Source organism: Cynocephalus volans, chromosome 7, assembly GCF_027409185.1.
Source record: "Cynocephalus volans isolate mCynVol1 chromosome 7, mCynVol1.pri, whole genome shotgun sequence".
NCBI lineage: Eukaryota > Metazoa > Chordata > Mammalia > Dermoptera > Cynocephalidae > Cynocephalus > Cynocephalus volans.
This window is the reverse complement of record NC_084466.1, coordinates 84,231,656-84,249,527: the sequence shown is the minus strand read 5'-3', so window position 1 is coordinate 84,249,527 and position 17,872 is coordinate 84,231,656. Positions and strand designations below refer to the sequence as shown.

The following is a 17,872-nucleotide window of genomic DNA, read 5'->3' as shown; positions in this document are numbered from 1 at the left end:
ATTTCTAAATATGTAATCATCAAAATTAGCTTTTATTTTTTAAAGTTTTTTTTTTTTTTTTTTTTATGTGACCGGTAAGGGGATCACAACCTTGGCTTAGTGTCATCTGCACTGTGCTCAGCCAGTGAGCGCACCGGCCATCCCTATATAGGACTGCGCTCCCAGCGCCGCACTCTCCCGAGTGAGCCACAGGGTCGGCACTTATTTTTTAAAGTTTAATAAATTTTTTTTTTCCTAAGCTAAAAATAATTACTTAGAAAAGATTTCCTTTTCCTACTTTGGACTAATACTCCAAAGACTGTACATATTCCAGTCTCTATGATGGTTCAAACCAGCTATGTTTTATATACTACAAAATCTACATCAATCTAATTTTCATTCTGGAAAAATACTGGTCAAATCTGTGGGTGGAAAAACATTTTTAAACTTTGGACTTTTAGAAATTGTTTTTATGTGAGATGATGCTAAAGAACAATTACACCTAGGCACACTCATTCTTACCAGAGTAACAATAAAGCCAGTTAAGACCAAATAAAATTGCTGCAATCATTCAAATAATAAGCATATTTTAGAGCTAAATTTAAAAAAAACCTAAAAATGAATTTTACATTAATTGCATTTAATCAACAAATGGGCAAATATACACTAAGCCATAATACAAATAACCCAGGGATAGGCTTACAACCTTGACAAGTTAATAACACTCTCTGGAATAAAGTGTCAAAGTCAGAAGCTGGCTTATAACTAAACATGCATGATGCTGAGAAATCACATCATGAAAGAAACTAAAGAAAAGTTTTATTTTTGCAAGTGTATGATTGGATCTCTCCCAATGTGGAGGCCACCCAAAACACAATTGGTGGTATAATTCTAATTATTGTGTCTGAACTCTGTTTTGACATAATTTTGCCTGTAGTTCACAGGCTGAAAGATACCACACACAAAATGCATAACTTTCTGATTTCCTATTATCCATCATGCCTCATTAACATAAAAAGCTAAGCTGGGGAAGGGACCAAATTAGAAGAGCCAGATCTTTTCTACACAAACTAGTCTAAAGTTAAGACACACGTACAGGTATCTAGACGCAGGCTAGTGCGTGATGAGCTTGAGAGAGCCCAGAAGATGGGCACGAGACTGATCAGCAATGGGAATGCATGCTGTCACTATGCTAGAATGAATGCTGGGCATTTTGTGCAGCTGGGTAGACTGTGTTTGTTTTTTATTTTGGTTTTGGTTCATATATATATATATATATACATTCTATCACAAAATAATCTCTCAATGGCTCCCTTTCCTAGTGAGGCTAACAAACCCCAAACTGGGGCTCGGAGTCCAGCCTATGTTCACTAAATAGAGGAAAACACATTTGTCCTAGCAGAGACTAAGCTGCTGGCCAATCTCTTATTCCAACTCAAAAAATTTTCTGAGGTGAAGAGTGCAAACACTTTTGCAAATATCTAAGTTGCTTATTCTTGAGTCCACTGTTATTTTATGGAAATCACCAAGTGTATTTGAAAAGATTCAGCTATAACAGTGCTATTCATAACAGCAAAAAAAAAAAAAAAAAAAAAAATTGTTAACCTGAATATCCATCAACTAGGAATAGATTAAACTAATTATTGTGTTTTCATGTAATAGAACACTATTAAGCTTCTAAAAAATATACTTTATATTATTCTTTGACACAGAAACTGTGTATAACTTTTCCTGTTTGCATATTATGAGAACTGTAACCCCCCCTTCCAATAAAAAGTATTTTCACAGAAAGATTCAAGTTCCAATTGTTAACAGTGATAATCTCGGAAGACTGTGAATACCATTTTCTTTCTTTTTGTTTACCTGTATTTTCTAATTTCTTTTCTATTTTTATTTTTTTACAAGAAATCTAAATTACTTTTGGAGTTAGAAAAATAAACCCAAAAAAGTTTTTAAAACTATCCAGTGTGCCCACTCTGCCTTTTTCTCTCAACTATCTTCATTTCTATGGTATCACAGTAGGATCCTACAAGTTTGTTTTTGAATCTTTCCTGAGAGACAGAAGTCTAAACACATCCGAGAAAATAAATGACGCCTTCTGAACCCCCTAACTCACACATCCAGTGGAAATCCCTGCTGGGGTGTTTTTCTCCCACTCCATCTCCAGCCTGGAGACGCGAAGCTGTAAATCACGTCCACTAATGAGGCAGCACTTGGGGGCTACCAGCGTCACCTGTATTTGCAGGGCACAGTGGTGGAGCCATCACCAACTTCCTCACACAGGGACACTGATGATTCTTTAATAATTCTTTTCCTGATGAGACCCAGTCTCATTTAAGATTTTTCAATGTTCTCAAGAGGTCAAAGTCTTCCCCCAGGGTAGTTTGTGCTACACAATTTATCTCCATTTTGACAAAAAATAAGGAGCTTCGAAGAAAAAGGAAAGATGAGAAAGGGGTAAGAGAGAACAGGGAACTCTTTCTTGAACATACTGAAAATGGTTCACACATTTTCTATATTAGAAGCAAAAATTTTTGTACAAAATTGTATTAATAAATGTGTATGACTGTGAATTAGCTGACAGCTAACTGTGATTTAAGAGCACAGGTCCTGATATTATTTACATCTAGGATGAAATGTTAACTCTTCCATTACCAGCTGAGACCATGGGCAAGATGATGTAATTTTTCTGAGGTTTTTATCTCCTCATTCATAAAAACAAAGATAATACTTCTCAAGGATCAACAAATTAAGAGACTATAATTTCTGACCTCAATTTAATAATCTGCTTGTATGGTGTAGTCTCTCTAAAAGTGCCTTCCATTTAAAATCATGTCTATTGAGGCTATGAAAAGGCTCCGACGAGTGAGAGAAGGGTGTACCTTCAACTGAGACAATCAGCTCAGAAGACTGGGGTGTTCAAGGAGCAGAAAGATGCAGACGGAGAAACTGACTAATTCCATTATACATTTTGAATTTAAGATGTCCAAAGAACGTCAGCATGAAAATTTCTATATGCAGATGGATCTACAGATCTGGAGCTCAACAGACAGTCCACGCTGGACAAGCAGATTGGGGAAGTCACTGTCAGTCCTGAGTGCTCATGATAATCTACCAGGGAGTTTGTGAAAGTCTAGCGTTCTGATTCAGCTGCTCCAGGGGAGCGCCGGGGAATCAGGATCTTTCTGTTTGTTTTCTTTCAACATTTTATTCAAATGAATAAACCTTTCATTCAAACATTTCATTTTTTTAAATTCAACAAATATTTCATTTAAATAGATCAATTATTTTATTAATTTATATTTTTTATTGAGGTAAAATTCACATAACATGAAATTAACCATTTGAAAGTGTAAAAGTTCAGGGGCATCTAGTATATCACAATGCTGTGCAACCATCACTGGATTCCAGCTCCAGAACACTTCATCCTCCTCAAAAGGAAGTCCCATACCCACTAGGCAATCACACCCCTTCCTCCGCCCCCCAGCCCCTGGCAACCACTAATCTGCTTTCTGGCTCTATGCACTTGCTTATTCTGAATATTTCATATGAATGGAATCATATGATATGTACTCTTTTGTAACTGGCTTCTTTCACTAAGCATGTTTTTGAGGTTCATCCATGTTGCAGTATGTATCACTACTTAATTTGTTTTTATGGCTCAATAACATTCCATTGTATGGATATAACACATTTTTTTGTTTATCCTTTCATGAACTGATGGACATTTTGGTTATTTCCACTTTTTGGTTATTTTGAACAGTGCTGCTATGAACATGCACGTACAACTATTTGTTTAAGTGCTGTTTTTAATTCTTTTGGGTCTATACCTAGGAGTGGAATTGCTTGGGCATATGGTACTTCTACACTTAGCTTTTTGGGAAAAACCTTTCTTTTTAAAAGTTCTCCAGATGACTCCATGTGAAGCTGATGTTGAGAATCAATAATGTCTGAGGCGGATGAGGCCATGAGAACAGACGAAATGCACATCAGGAGAAGATGCAGAGCAGGAAAGTGCTAGGCCCAGAGGCAAAACCTTGGGAAAACAACATTTCAGAGGCTGTCAGAAAAAGAGCCCATGAAGGTGACAGATAACTAAGGAGAGCTGTCACAGAAAGAGAAGAGAAACCCTCAAGGGGGAACCACCAATATCAAATGCAGAAGGGAGAAGAAAATCAAGAAAGACCTGACAGGATCTGCTGCATTTATCAAAGGGATGACTCGGGGTTGCTGGCCTCACTGAGGCATGATTCCATGAACTGGAGTGTACACAAGATGCCAAGAAGTAGGGGCAAATACTACAACACACGCTGTTACTCATTATTTGCACCTATAAGGAAAAGTCCATGTCTTATCCCTTTATCCTCCTATGACACTTAGGAACTTACAATGTAAATATCAAGCCCACAATAAAAATCTCCTTGGGCTGAACAGTTCACACTTCAACAAATAATGTGGCAACCTCCCTGCCAGATACAGCAGTCGACTGCGCAGAGTACTGTCTGAAACTGTTCTGCTGACTAGGCCATGACTGTCCTAGGATGTCAACTATGTGAAAAATATAAGTACACCGATGTATAATTAGCAAAATTGTCTGATTCTAATTTCAGCAAAATATGGAATAAATTCTAGCACTTTTCCTCTTTCTACTGCCTAAAATATTGTTTTAGCTTAAAGGTATTTATCCATTTTTACACAATATTTACCAATCTCTGAATTAACATTGAAAAGAGAATGCTAATGACTTCATTAAAAAGTTATTTTCTGAAAAAAAAATTTTCCTTCTATTATTAGAGAAAAGAGTAACTCTTGGAACTACTGCAGTTTAAAGATGAAAAGTGAGAAGTAAGGTCAACCTTATGTTTGAAGCCACATATGAAATTTAGCTTAAGTTTAAATTCTCAATAAATAGTAAGTACATTTAAGTGCACGAATGCTTTTTTTTTTAAAAGTACATGTTGACTTTTTTTAATCTTAAGTGTAAGACCAGCCAAGAAATTTCTCCTAGAAAGGGAAAATATTGGACTATCCTAGATTCCTTTTCTCAATTAATGCTTCTATTTTGTAGACAGTAACCGTATTTAATTTGAAATTTCCTCTTTCTGTGCCAACTCCAGTTTGAACTCCTTCCTGCGAGGTCTTTAAGCACACAGCCTGTGTGACATGTGAGGCACTGTGAAGGCAGCCAGAGCAAGAAGGGGAAAGATGTTTTTCTTTAGTATCAAGCACCTGGCAAGAAAAGAGCATGTTCCTGTAAAGCCTTGAAGGCATTCCTGGCTTTCCCCCAAGAATCCAAACGGACTCATTTTGATTTCCCTTTTAAAAACCATATGAGGTTATAGTGAGTTTGCTTTGATTTATAGTTTACAGACTTTCCACATTGTTTCTTGGTGTTTCTGGTGCTGTTGTTTGTTTCTGTCCACCAACAAGTCAGAGTGGTGCCTACTCAATGAATGTGGCAGTTGGCCCGTGTGACCTGTGGCTCTGAGGATTAGTAACAACCTCCAGCGCTGAAGGAGTCACAGAGATCAGGTACCCACCTACTCAACAACTCTACAACGTAGACACAAAGGGAAAATGATGCAAAATATTTCCCCAATACTCTTTCTGCCCTTCCTGCCATTTGCATGTCCCTAATCTAAACCACTCAAATGAAATCCAGGAAAGAAAGCACAGATCAGCTGCTTTAAAAAGACAGCTCACTAGATATGACACCAAAAAGCACAAAGGACAAAAGAAAAAATAGGTAAGTTGTACTCCACAAAAATTAAAGCCTTTTGTGCTGCAAACAATACCACCATGAAAGTGAAAAGACAACCTACAGTATGGGGTAAGTATTTGCAAATCCTACATCTGATGAGATACTTGTATTCAGAGTATATAAAGAACTCTTATAACTCAATAATAAAAAGACAATCCGATTTAAAAATGGGCAAAGGATCTGAACAGACATTTCTCCAAAGAAGATAGACAAATGGCCAATAAGCACATGAAAAGATGCTCAACAGCATTAACTATTGGGGAAATTCATTTTTTATTTACTTATTTATTTGTTAATTTTATTTTGTTGATATACATTGTGGCTGATTATTGCTCCCCATCACCAAAACCTCCCTCCCTCCTCCCTCCCCCACTCCCCCCCAACAATGTCCTTTCTGTTTGCTTGTCGTATCAACTTCAAGGAATTGTGGTTGTTATATCTTCTTCCCCTCCCCCGTTTTTTTTTTTTTTTTTTTTGTGTGTGTGTGTGTGTGTGTGTGTGAATTTATATATTAATTTTTAGCTCCCACCAATAAGTGAGAACATGTGGTATTTCTCTTTCTGTGCCTGACTTGTTTCACTTAATATAATTCTCTCAAGGTCCATCCATGTTGTTGCAAATGGCAGTGTTTCATTCGTTTTTATAGCTGAGTAGTATTCCATTGTGTAGATGTACCACATTTTCCGTATCCACTCATCCGATGATGGACATTTGGGCTGGTTCCAACTCTTGGCTATTGTAAAGAGTGCTGCGATGAACATTGGGGAGCAGGTATACCTTCGACTTGATGATTTCCATTCCTCTGGCTATATTCCCAACAGTGGGATAGCTGGGTCGTATGGTAGATCTATCTGCAATTGTTTGAGGAACCTCCATACCATTTTCCATAGAGGCTGCACCATTTTGCAGTCCCACCAACAATGTATGAGAGTTCCTTTTTCTCCACAACCTCGCCAGCATTTATCGTTTAGAGTCTTTTGGATTTTAGCCATCCTAACTGGGGTGAGATGGTATCTCAGTGTGGAAATTCAAATCACAACTACAATGAGATGTAACTTCACAGCCACTAGGCTAATTAATCAAAAAGATAAATAATAACCACTGTTAGCATAGATGGAGAGGAACTGAAACACCTGTACATTACTGGTGGGAGATGCAGCCATTATGGAAAACAGCCAGTTCCTCAAAGCTTAAACATAAAGTTACCACATGACCCAGCAATTCCACCCCTAAGTATATACCCAACAAGAATGGAAACAAGTCCACACAAAAATATGTACAGAATCTTCATTATACTTAATAGTCAAAAGAGTGTAAACAATCCAAATGTTCATCAACTGATAAATGGATCAGCACATGTGGTATATCCGAACAACAGAAGATCATTCAGGCATTGAAAAGACTGAAGATGACACATGCTACAACACGGATGAAATGAAAGCGTCAGTCAGAAAAAGACCACATCTTGCAGGATTCCACTTATGTAAATTGTCCCAAAGAGGCAAATCTACAGAGACAAGAAAGTAGATTGGTGGGTGTTTAGGGGCAGGGGAAAGAAGAGGGGAAGAGGATGGACACTAACTAATAACAGATACAGGGGCTTCTTTTTGGGGTGATGAAAATATTCTAAAATTGGTTTTGGTGACTGTCACACAACTCTGTGAATATACTAAACGCTATTGAAGTGTACGCATGGTATGTGAATTACATCACAATCCCATCAGAATTTCCAGGTGCTCTGGTCACTCCTCACTATGCCAGATCCCTCACAGCTGCACCAGGTTTCCTGACATAAAGGTAAAACAGAGTTCTCATTCATCGTTTCAAAGATATTTGAATTTGTTCCTCAACCCCATGGTCCTTTGACATCCTACAACCACAGGCACAAAACCAACATGCCTTCCCACAGTGGAGGCTCTGCAGCCAGCCCTTCCAGCTCTCTTTGGCCTTTGGTGGCCACTCACCTTTCCAGTAGTTATTTTCTTTATAATTCTGTCTGATTTCCAAATCTCTAACAGTAGTCAATGGAATGTAACAAGGCCCACCCTAAAAATCCTTCCCAGACTCCATGAAAAGTCAACAAAAACTTCTGGTTAGATCTTAACACAAAAATTGGTATCACATGAATCCGACCAAAGTTCCTTGTTGACTGAAAAGAAATGTCCATTAGGAAAGAGGCACAAGTCTTATAAGTTGAGCTCACAATTCAGAACCGAAGAAGTGAGTAGTAGGACACTGGTAACATCTGCTGGAGGCAGATTTTTCCAATGTACCCCCCATTTTGACTATGGCTGGAAGCCCTGGTTCTTATTCCTTGAATCGTCTCGTAAGACAACAAAACAAAAAAGGAAAAGCCACTAATCTTCTGCAAAATGTTATCCAACGGTTAAAGATAAATTTGAATTTTTGTTTTGCCTTTTTCAGATAACTTTATGCCTAGAATTCCCATGCATTGATTTCTTTTATGAAAACTCAAAATACAGAGTATGAACTGCGCACAGCCTGCTCACACCTACCTGCAACATATGACGGCTTTACAGGAGAGGGCCAGATCTAGAAAGCTTCTCCGGACTTCGAAGGAGAGCGCGTACTTCAGGGTGTGGCCATCAATGATGAGGGCCACGTCATTTTCTTTGCCCAACAAATTTCCAAGGTCTGTGCAGTGCTGGGTAATGGCTGCCCTTGTTGCCTGAAACAAGAGTAAAGAGGGAATCGCATTTTTTGTGTGTTTAATATTATCAAAAACAAAACAGAATTCAGAAGTAACTTCCTTGAAATGAGGACAATCCATTGTAATGTAAAATATACAAACACAATTCAACTGGGTACTTTTCAACCTTGACATTTCGTTGGAATACCCTTCTAGGTCTATATTATGGATGAAAATATCCTCGTAACGAAGTTCACTTGATATTACAATAATCCATTCGGGCTGGGGTCTGCGGCTGATCCGGAGCATCCAAACTCTGTTACACTGGAACTTTAATTGCTAAGGTTCTCATGACTGTCTTTCGTTCCCCTTCTCTATGGTACATACACATTATTCTTGGTGCTGCTAGAATGGAAACGCCACACAAACAAATGTGCCTTTTGGGAAAGGATAACATTACTGGAACTTGAGTGGCAAACATTAACATTTCTCAGTTTGCACAGATAATCTTTTAAAGCATCCAAAAGGTATTAAGGGATATAAGGTAACAAAAGATTAATTTCTTTTCCTGCTGAGATCTTTAAATTAAATCATCCTCTGCATGTGTTATAAAGATAAGAAATGAGCAGCTCATTTTCACATGTGACAGAAAATATCCAATCAAATTAAACTGCCAAAACCTACCCAAACCTACCAGCCTAAATAAGCACCTTGTGTGATACCTATTGCAAGATGGAATTAAAGCATAGAACCATTCTTAAGATTTAAAAAAAAAAAAAAAAAAAGATGTTCTGATCTTCCCAGTGAATATATGGCCATGAATAGGATATCTGGCTGAAATATAAGAATGCAATTTTTGGCTCATAGCAAAATCTGGTTTAAATTACTCAGGAAGCACAAAAGTGCTGAAATTATTCTGTCTGGACAATGGTCCTTTGGTTATTAAGTTACATTGACATGCAATTTACCATATGATAACATAAATTAGAGTCTCAAAGAAATATGTTTAATGAACAGGAATCTTTCTACCCCCAGTTAAATTGAGGATCAGCTATGATTACAAAGTGAGAAACAGGTTTCACTGTCTTACTGTTTAGTTTTCGTTTTCAACAAGAGACTTTTGACAATATCAGGTAGCTGTATTTAAGAAAGATGTGGTCTAGAGCCCTGTGCTGTGGTCAGATGGCCTGGAGTCCCAACTCTCCACTACTACCTCTGGGACCCTGGGCAAGATACTTAACCTCTTTAAATTGCTATTTTCTCATGTGTAAAATGGAGCTAAGAACACTTCACAGCACTTTCGTTATGAACAAATGAGCCAATCGATGTAAACTGCTTAGCTCTGGGCTTGGCACACAGCAAACACTCACTAAAACCCATTCTTCTTCCTCTATTCGTTCATTAAAAATTTCCTATACCAAGAAAAATAAACATTTGGTAATACCTTCTTTGTTGATGTAATAATAGACAAATAATTAACAGGACAATGTTTATGAATAAAAGTTATACTGACTTATTAAAAATAAAGAAAATTTCATACTTTTTATTGTTAATTAAGTATGTAATTCTGAATCTCCAACAAGCATCCAGAAAATATCTATGTTTACCTTATCTATGAAAACAGCCTATTCTTTAGAATTTGGGTAGAGAGGAGACAATTCCTCCCACTTTGGAAAATCCCAGCTTGGCAGCCTGGATGTGCTCTCCAGGGGGTCAGACAGTTCTGGCATTTCTGGAGGATGTGCCCACCAGGGGTCAATCACAGAGGACAGAAAAACCTGAGAGATCCCTCACCAAGGGGATGAGGCAAGATCTGCAAATTTGGTTCAGGGACAGCACCTGACGCTTAGGAGAAGCCCAGCCCATCCTGGGGTCTTTGACCCCTGCTGGCCTCCCCCATGGACTTGCGCCTGGATCCATGGAAGAAAAGATTGAGCAATAAAAATCCCTGAAAGGTAGAGACCACTGCCTGTGGTTTTTCAAAAATATCATTTTAAAGAGGGCATAGCATAAGTGGAGACATAAGGAGATAGCCATATTAGGAAGGGTGCTTTTTCCACTCGGGTTATTTCTGGAGCAAGCATAAAGATGGACTGGACACCAATGGCTCTTCTTCCTCAGCTGGGAGAGGAGCAGAGAGGCCCTCAGGCCGCTGACACCCCATCAGGGTGCGAGGCTCTGGGGCATGAACAGGGAGGCTGTCACCAGAACAAGCCTGAGCTGAGACAAAAGGCAAGTGCTCACACCCACTGGCAACACAGTACTGTCCTTGTCATCACGGACACTTAGATGAAAGGAAGTGGTCTGGGACCATGGCAACACAAGGACCCATGCTGAGTATGACAGTAACACCTGCTGTCATGTTCACTGTCTAGAACAAGCCTTCTAATACAACATGGCAACTGCAGTGACAGAGACGTGTGTATGCACAGAACAGCATGGAACATGAGAGAGGAGGCTACTGACTAGTCCATTTTGTGCTGCTATAACAGACACCTGAGACTGGGTAGTTTACAAAGAAGAGAAATTTATTGGCTCATGGTTCTATAGGCTGGGAAGTCCAAGACTGAAGGGCAGGCATCTGGCGAGGGTCTTCTTGCTGCATTATTCCAAGGCAGAAAGGCTAAGAGAGGGCAAGACAAAGCAAGACATCAAAGCCTCAAGCTTTTTTATAATCGTCATTAATCCACCCATGAGACTGGAGCACTCATGACCTAAACACCTCCTATCAGACCCCACCTCCCAACCCTGTTGCACTGGGGATTAAGTTTCCAACACTTGCTTTTTGAGGGACACATTTAAACCATAGCAGCCACTAATGCACAGTCGGGGTGGGGGGTCTGGACAAGGCCTCTCGGAGCTGTGGACGTGCATGGGAGTGAATGATGACCCGGGGGCTGTGCTGAACTGCAAACTGTATGTACACAGCAGCCGCCCTCCTCACCAGCAAAGACAGCACCAAACATTACTAAGTTATGCCTCAGCAATAAAAGAAATCTCACATTTATATTCTATCAACCAGGAATTTTCTCATATACTGGTGAAGAGTATAGTATATAGTACATTAATAAATGTTTTCTCAAGCAAAAATAGGTTCAATTAAGCAGTTACATGAGTTGAACCTTTTCCAATCAACCAACCAAGATGTAGTCATTAGAGTACATGGTGATAAAAACAAAAAATAGCAACAATATATGTTTTCATGTTGTCTACCTCCTATAAATCTTACAATACAATCAAGGTGAAAAATACTCAAAATTAAGGAAAAATAAAAGAAAACCTAATATTTCTACTTATAGGTAGATTCTAAATATCACCACCAGTACACCCTCGTGTACTTTGGCTCATGTTTGTGGTTGGCTGCAATTACACTAAATTGTACATTTGATGAAGGCAGAAACTCCACTTGCCAAGCTCTGATCATGCTAACCTATAGCAGGTGCTTAATAAATGTGTTTGAACTCATAAATGAATTGAAGTGTCTACATCTTGATTCTGCATATTCCACTGTAATATCTATAAGAGACCATTTTCAGGTCTTGGGGACATCTATTTGTCTGACCTCTTCATGAGCCATTCAGCCACTCTGGTACATTTTGCATTATGTTTTCTTTAAAAACAATTGGTTCTTAATCCTTATTCCTCATCTCTTGGCCTTTACTCCTTCAACTTTCTCTACTCCTCACCTCTCCTTCCTTCCTCATTTCTACCCCCTCCTCCCCTACGTCATCTGCTCAGAACCACACCTTTGCCTTTGAAACTGAAAACCTTTCCTACCACTAACACCTCTCCAGATCCACCCGTAACTCCAGCTTCGACTTGTCCCCTGCCTCTGCTTTAGTTTTAATTCCCATGCCCACTCCACAATAATCTCTGATCAAACCCAGACTAGCTGGGTTCACCACACACATGTGGCAGAATATAGGTCCCTTCTGTGCAGTTCTCAAGTGAGTCAGTCGAAGGCATTACTATCACAAACAGTTCCTTATTCTCAAATGGACTATGATTCAAAAGGCTATTTGTAAGGTAGTTATTGGGCACTTAGAATCCATTTTCCTAAGGGAACGATGTTACAAATTGTGGTTGGATCCCAGACCCTGTTAATGCCTATTTAGCCCAGTCACTAAAATTTATACTGCAGCCTCTTATTTTAATAAAAAACCAATTACTGAACGTTACAATGGACTTAGCTGTTATGAAGGGCATAGGGAGTTGGTGCTGGGGGTTTCATTCCCAGAAAGATAAGAAACATTCCAAAATCCTTAATTAGAATTTGCCTTTTAGGCATTAATATCAAACTATGTATCTCCAGCTTTTCATTCATGTTCTACAATTTTACTTTCCTTCACAATTAAAAACACATATGATTTAACACCAAAAGTGAGTGACTGCAACTGATGACCGTCCCCTTAGCCACACGGAACAAAGGCTATCTTTTCCCCAGCTGCTGCCTACTGTGAACCTAGCATTTCTTAGCAAGGTCAGTGCTTGCCTTTGCATTTCCAGTTTTTAAGATAAAATTACATAAACACCTTAGACAGTGCCACCCTTGTGCGCCTGCTGATTTACAGAGAATCCTGAGGTTCACCTGATAGACCCTGAAGTATAGTTGAGGCACAGATCTGCTCAACCTATGAGCAGATAAGATCCAAAAGGTAGTTCCACTGTTAATCACTTTGGATTTAATAAACAAGCCAGGAGAGATGACAATTTCTAGAACCTGGATCCATTTCTAGCAATTTTCAGATGGCAGGCATCCTCTTCCAAAATGAAACAGCTCCAGCAACACTGAAATCTGTCGAAGCAGGAGCCCCCTTGCTCCATGAGCTCCACACTTCATAAGGGATTTCCTGGAAGCCACCAGCTGCCTCAGCTTTCACTTTGATGTTCTGCAAATTCCAATGGGCTCAGAGCTGACCATGCCAAAAGCCAGGATGCTCGAGTTTCATTAGCAGCACTTAACCAAACCACACTCGGCCTTCAACTTCAAGAGCAGTCTCCCTTCTCCTGAATTAATCTTGAGCTACGGAGAACCTAATGACAACCTCCATCCTCTGTGCACAGGTTCAGTTTTCTGCCCATCTGTCCGTCTGTTTCTCCCAGGTCTTGCTGACAGTCCTGTATCTCTTCTGACTGCCATCCTCTCCCACTCCCCAGCTCCTTCCCTCTGCCCAGCCCCTCAGAGCTGGTGTGGCCGCAGTCACCATTTTCCTGCTACTTTCACATTCTTTTCCATTTCTGGAAGAATCCCACCTCTTCCATGACAGCACTAACACTCTCAATGCTTTTGCATTTATGGAACTCAGTGGGTGTCAAAGTTTGTGAAACCTACAGCACAGATACAGCTCAGCCATTACAGGCTCACGGAGGCTGCCGAGGCAGAGAGCAAAGTAGCTGCCCGTGCGTGCGTGGCCTCTGCCAGCAGCTGCCGAGCGGACACTGTTTGCTCTGCATGTTGTGTTTCTCCAACCTATGGACATCCTTGCACTTACAATTCATAAGCAGATCAAAGGAATCTCTGTTAAGTGTGTAAACTTTCTATAACACTAATAGACCACAGGACTTCCTATCATGCTAGTAATTTCAAGGAAGAGGGGATGATAAAGCGTTGAGCAAACATTTTCAAGAGCTATTTGGCCCCTTGCCTACAGGTGCCCAGGTGCCTGTCCAGTGCCTTGGGTGATCTTTCACATCCCATCATGTGTTTCTTACACTGGCCATCCCTACCCCCCACAAAATGTTTCTGTTTCCCATAAAGAACTCTCTTCCCAGAGTAAATCAACCCAATTTGCTAAATTCACACTAGCATCTAAACCTCTACAGAAGTATTTGCCTTTTTTTTTTTTTTTTGGTTAATCAGCTTTACTGAGGTACAATTAACATACAATAAAGCCGACCCATTTTAAGAGTACAATTCAATGGGTTTTGCCAAAGGTATACAGTCATGTAACCATCACCATAATCAAGATACAGAACTTTTCCATCATCCCCCAAAGTCCTGCCACTCTGCAGGCAATCGCTTCCCCTCCCCACCCCCCAGCCCGTGAATGCCAATCTAGTCCTGTCACTATAGTTTTGCCTCTTCTAAAATATCACATAAGTAGAATTGCAGTTTGTAGTCTTTTCCGCCTGGCCTATTCACTTAGCCTAAACTTTGAGATTTGTCCAATGTTTCTGCATGTATCAATATGTACACTGCTTTTTGTTGCCGAGCAGCATTCCAGTGCATGAATACACCAGCATTTGTTTACCCACTGTGCATTTGGGTTGCTTCCAGCCTGGGGATCTTATCAATAATTCTACTGAATATTTGTGTACTAGTCTTTGAGTGGACATATATTATATTTCTCTTGCATAGAAACCCAAGATTAGAATTAACGAGTCGTACCATACATACAGATACACACAGAGCAAGTGCATGTTTAACTTTAGAGAAATTGCGACACTGTTTTCCAAAGCGGTTGTGCCATCTCTGACCCCCAGCAGTCACATGTGACCTTTTAGCTGTTCTTCATCCTCACCGACACACTCAATCTTTTAAATTTTAACCATTCTAGTGGGTATGCAGTGTTAGATATAGTCTTTTTAATTTGCATTTCCCAAATGACTAATGGTGTTGAACTTTTTTTTTTAGTTTTTAATTTTTTTAATTGACAAATAAAACTGTATATATGTATTGTGTACAACATGATATTTTAAAATATATATACCTTGTAGAATGGCTAAATCAAGCTAATTAACATATACATTACTGAACATCTTGTAATGCTTACTGAATTAAATGAATTTCTGTTTGCTGGGATTTCAAGACATACAACTAAGTAAAGTGGGATCATTTAAGCAGCACACGTGGACTCTTTTGTGTAGGGCAGAAACAACTATGTACATGGGCTCGCCCTATCTAAGAATATCTCTGCAGGGTGGCCAGGATACCACATATTTTAGTTTCTTCTTCTTTTTTTTTTTTTCTTTAATCTCTAAAAGATCCATGTTTTCTTAAAAAGGCATCCCTTTGTTAGAGGAGCATTCATGAAGTGTGGTGTATAAAGAACTGACAGTGGCTGTCAATGAGCAAGTATCATTTATAAGAAAGAGGCTATTTATTCGCTTAGGTTTCAGAGCTTGAAAGTCTGAAAACTATCAATCGCCACTATTTATTGAAAGAAAATGTGACTAACAGTTTTGACAGAATTCAAATAATTGAGGCTAAAAAAGTCCTTGAAAATGTGTATACTTTTTTCATTTTTCAGAGAATATTAAATAGCAAACCTAATATGCTTAATTTTTCTTCCCCAAAATTAGATGTTAATTTTAGCACCAGAAATCCTCTTATATGCTAAACAAATATATTCTTGAATAGCTGTGTATAATAAGATCTCAAAAATGATTTATATGCTTTTAAGAAGCATTTGCTATTTGAACCTCAAATGAAGAAGCTTTCTGTAATTTTTTTAAACACGGAATGCTTCTTAAAGTAGATAAACCTTTTTCTATAAGAAAATTATTTCAGAGTGTGACCCTCCTACAAGAAGGTTAGCATTTGTAAGCCATCACTCAGCTGTGTATAAAATGACCTCTGTAATTCCGCAGAACAGTTGCTTGTCACACATTTGCCCAAACTGGTTCTCTGGAAGTCACTGTATACTTAAGAGACGCTATGAATCACTGCCACATTTAATAGCATCACACTAACTAGGAATAATTTGACCATGAACATAACAAGGTTCGCTTAATTACTTAATTTCCTGACCTTTGGGAATTAAAATTTTTCACTTTAACATGTTAATGATACAACCATTTTACTTACTATTTCTAAAGTCTCCTTGATTCTTGAAGGAATTATGAAGTGTCCAAACCAAACACAATGAGGATTGAATTAAAAAGGAAACTACTGCAGAAACTAATTTCTGGACAACTAAAGTTTGCAGAGAACGTTTTTGATGAATTATGTGATTAAGTACGTCAGGTAAACTTTAGCAAAGGAAGACAGAGCACTATTAATCTCATTAAGATCTACATTTGGCTCAATGACAATGACAAATTGCCACAATGACAAATACTAATACCTGTTATGTCATCACAAGAAGCACATCAAAGTAGCACAAAGTCATTTCAATGCTTGAACTACTTATCTGCTTTATGACAAAACCAGTTTCTTAAACAACATATGCTTTTTGAACAAACCTCACAGACACCATGAAATAAAATGAACTAGTAATCTTAACTTAATTTCCTGACCTTAGAGGATTTAAACTTTTAACTTTAATGCTTCAAAAATACAGCCACTGCACTTACTACTTCTCTAAAGTCTCCTTGACTCTTAGAGGAAGTATAATGTGCCCAGGCTGTGTTTAGGCTGACGCAAACAGCCAATGAAAACTGTAAAAAAGTTCTGAAAGAGAAATAGAAAAGGGAAAGCATAAAACAATATTTCAAATGCATGTGCGTAGCTACAGCTGTGTGGATAGGCAGTGAACACTATAGACACAAAGAACACCACACCGTGAATTTGGCACCTATTGAAGCACAGGCGTGGGACAGAAAGGGCTGGGGCTGGGCTGCCACCCACAGGCCCCTAGTCTGGAAAGCACCTGCCAATGGGACATCCTCAGTGTTCCCTGAATCCACAGGGGCTGGGGCTACAGAGAGCCACATGAGAGGACAGAACAGCTGTATACAAATCCTCTGCTGTGTCAGGAAAATACCTCATGCTTACATGGAACACTCACAGGTTTAAAACTGCAAATACTTTCTAAATTAGAGTCTTCAATTGATAAAGGCAGTGGCATGATCTATTATATATAAATTTTTAAAATAAATAAACAAAACCAAATAAATAAGCAAAAAGTGTAAAAAAAGGTCTCACTACCACCGGAGGTCTCTGCACTAAGGACAGAGGGAAGAGGAGGTCTCATGTGACACACACACACACACCTGGCCAGAGGCTCCCTGGTTGTGCAGAGCCCATGACCAAGTAGGGTAGATGAGGGTGGGCTTTGGGGCAGGCTGGGAAACCCCTCATCATTCTTTGTTCTACACAGACTGGCGAGGAGCCGAGGCCATAGGATAGAAGTCTATACTGAAATATAGAGCAAGGAAAAAATCCTGTTGTTAGCCTTTAGCCAGTCAGGGCCTATCATGTGCACAAGATTCCGGTTGCTCAGGAGTCCCAGGGAGAAAGAGCAACACAGACTAAGGCACAAAACAGCCAAAGATCTCCGCATGCCTGGCACGTTCATGCAGCAAGTGTCCAAGGCGTGGTGAACCACAGTCAGGAAGGTGTGGGTGTGGGGGGCATCTGGCAGGCCGGGGGAGCCCTTGGACATCATCCCAGAGCCTACAGGGAGCCTGCAAAGGCTTTTATGTATGAAATACCATACTTAGATTTTTATTTGCACAAGATCACCCACCCACAGTATGAAAGATGGATTGGAATAAGCACACAGACCAATGAAGGAGGCTTCAGATGCTGAGAGCCTTCA

General features: G+C 39.4%; 1 protein-coding gene across 1 annotated transcript in view; it reads right to left on the bottom strand.

The window, feature by feature from the left end:
- Positions 1 to 17,872, bottom strand: part of ATP8A2 (ATPase phospholipid transporting 8A2) — a 584,662-nt gene that overhangs the window by 283,911 nt on the left and 282,879 nt on the right. The window contains exon 28 of the mRNA XM_063101556.1: positions 8,257 to 8,429. Within this exon, the coding sequence (XP_062957626.1) occupies positions 8,257 to 8,429 (173 nt within the window). The remainder of the gene's footprint in view (positions 1 to 8,256; positions 8,430 to 17,872) is intronic.